The sequence below is a fragment of the Hipposideros armiger genome, unplaced genomic scaffold, assembly GCF_001890085.2.
Source record: "Hipposideros armiger isolate ML-2016 unplaced genomic scaffold, ASM189008v1 scaffold_101, whole genome shotgun sequence".
In the NCBI taxonomy this organism is placed as follows: Eukaryota; Metazoa; Chordata; class Mammalia; order Chiroptera; family Hipposideridae; genus Hipposideros; species Hipposideros armiger.
The window spans coordinates 2,988,671-2,990,384 of NW_017731451.1; the positions used below are offsets into that span (position 1 = coordinate 2,988,671).

The 1,714-nt window shown below is 37.6% G+C and overlaps 1 protein-coding gene across 2 annotated transcripts in view; it reads right to left on the bottom strand.

Moving 5' to 3' along the window:
* The window catches only part of SLC16A10 (solute carrier family 16 member 10), a 124,742-nt gene that overhangs the window by 47,684 nt on the left and 75,344 nt on the right, over window positions 1–1,714 (bottom strand). For both annotated transcript variants that reach the window (XM_019646352.1, XM_019646353.1), the window contains exon 2: window positions 223–367. In XM_019646352.1, coding sequence (XP_019501897.1) covers window positions 223–367 — 145 coding nt within the window. The remainder of the gene's footprint in view (window positions 1–222; window positions 368–1,714) is intronic.

Below are 1,714 nucleotides of genomic sequence, written 5' to 3' on the forward strand. Positions count from 1 at the left end.
CACAGTGAGCGGCCGTCCAGAAGCCGGCGACTGATCTGCCTCGCCCGGGAAGAGCGCAATGATGGTGCCAACTTGGGCCAGTAAAGCAACGTCTTCCACAACTAGACTGAAGAACAAAAGGACAGCAATTTGTCTGTTGCCCTTCCCCCAATTCCCCAGCGCTGTTCCCATTCCCCAATTCCCCAATAAAAATCTTTTAAAAAAAAGAAACCAAGTCCTTACCTCACAAAAGAACTGGACATGAGTCCAATGAATCCAACAGCAGCACCCACAACAGCTGTTTTCCGACAACCAAATAGGTCCGTGAAGACGCTGACTATTGGGCAGCAAAAGAAAATCATCCCCATGGAGAGAGAACTTACCCATGCTGTAAAGAGAAAAAAATGGGAACATTACGACATGGTACATTATAATTGTACTTATTCCATAAGACATAATACCTATTTAGGAAGATATTAATGCAGAAAGGGTATTACCTGGACTGATGAATGGGGGAAAGTTGGAATAAATTAGTAACAAAACTGAAACATAGCTCAAAGGATTGGCCAATACTAATTGTAATTAGCATAGCAATTATTGGTGTTTAATCGAGTTCTTGAAAAGTTTGTATTCTTAAATAAATCAAACATTCTTCCATGCAAACACTATTAATGTCAACCCTGATTGCTATGGTTTTAAGCAACTTTTAATCCATGAGAAAAAATTCATTAAAAAAATATAATGACATACATTTAAGAATGCATGCTTAGGTGGTCAAACTGCAAAGAAATTATGACCACTGAAGTCAGGATAGTAGTTAACCACTAAGTGGAGGAAAGAGAATTATAACCATTTGGACCCAGTGGTTAAGAATTAAACATTTGCCTAAAGTCTGGGCTTAGTTCTTTGGCTAAGGGAATCAAGCTATACACAGATAGACTATTTGTTGACCTGGATAATAGTTACTGGGTATTCACTTTATTTATAAAATCAATCATACATTACCTTCTTTTCTGAAAGTATCTTATCTTTGACAATAAAAAAATTAAGAATCAGAAGTCATAATTTCCTGTCCTGATTCTGTAAAACCCCAAACAAAAGAAAGCCGAAAGAGACTGAAACAAATACTGAGTACAATTTATCATAATTTTGCGCCAAAGAAATGAATGATCTCATAGGATATCAAGTCTGTAAATTCTTCTTAAAGCATATAAAATAATGGGGACTAAGGGAACATGGGCTATAAAACAGTTCTGGGTCCAAATCACCCAACTCTTTTTTTTTTAAATTTATTTATTTTTTATTGTTAGTTTCAGGTGTACAGAACAATGCAATAGTTATCCTTTTCACCCTTTGCACAGAAACAATCTCCCTCCCCCATCCACTGCCCTCCCACCCCCGATATCATGCTTATCTATTACAATTCCATTGACTTCATTCCCACTCTCTACTCCGCATCCCATGGCTATATGTATATATAATTATAGTTGACATACATTATTATTCAACATCAGCTTCAGAAATACAGTGCAGTGGTCAGGCCTCTATGCTGACTATGAAGTAGTCTCCCTAACAAGACATGAGTCCATCTGGCCCCCTAAAAAATATTTACAACATTATTGATTATATTCCCCAGACTGTCTTGTCTATCCCTGAGGCCATATTTTAGTTACCAATTTGTATTGTCTCATCCCTTCTCCTTCTCCTTCATCCCCACCAGCTCCCAACTAGCAAC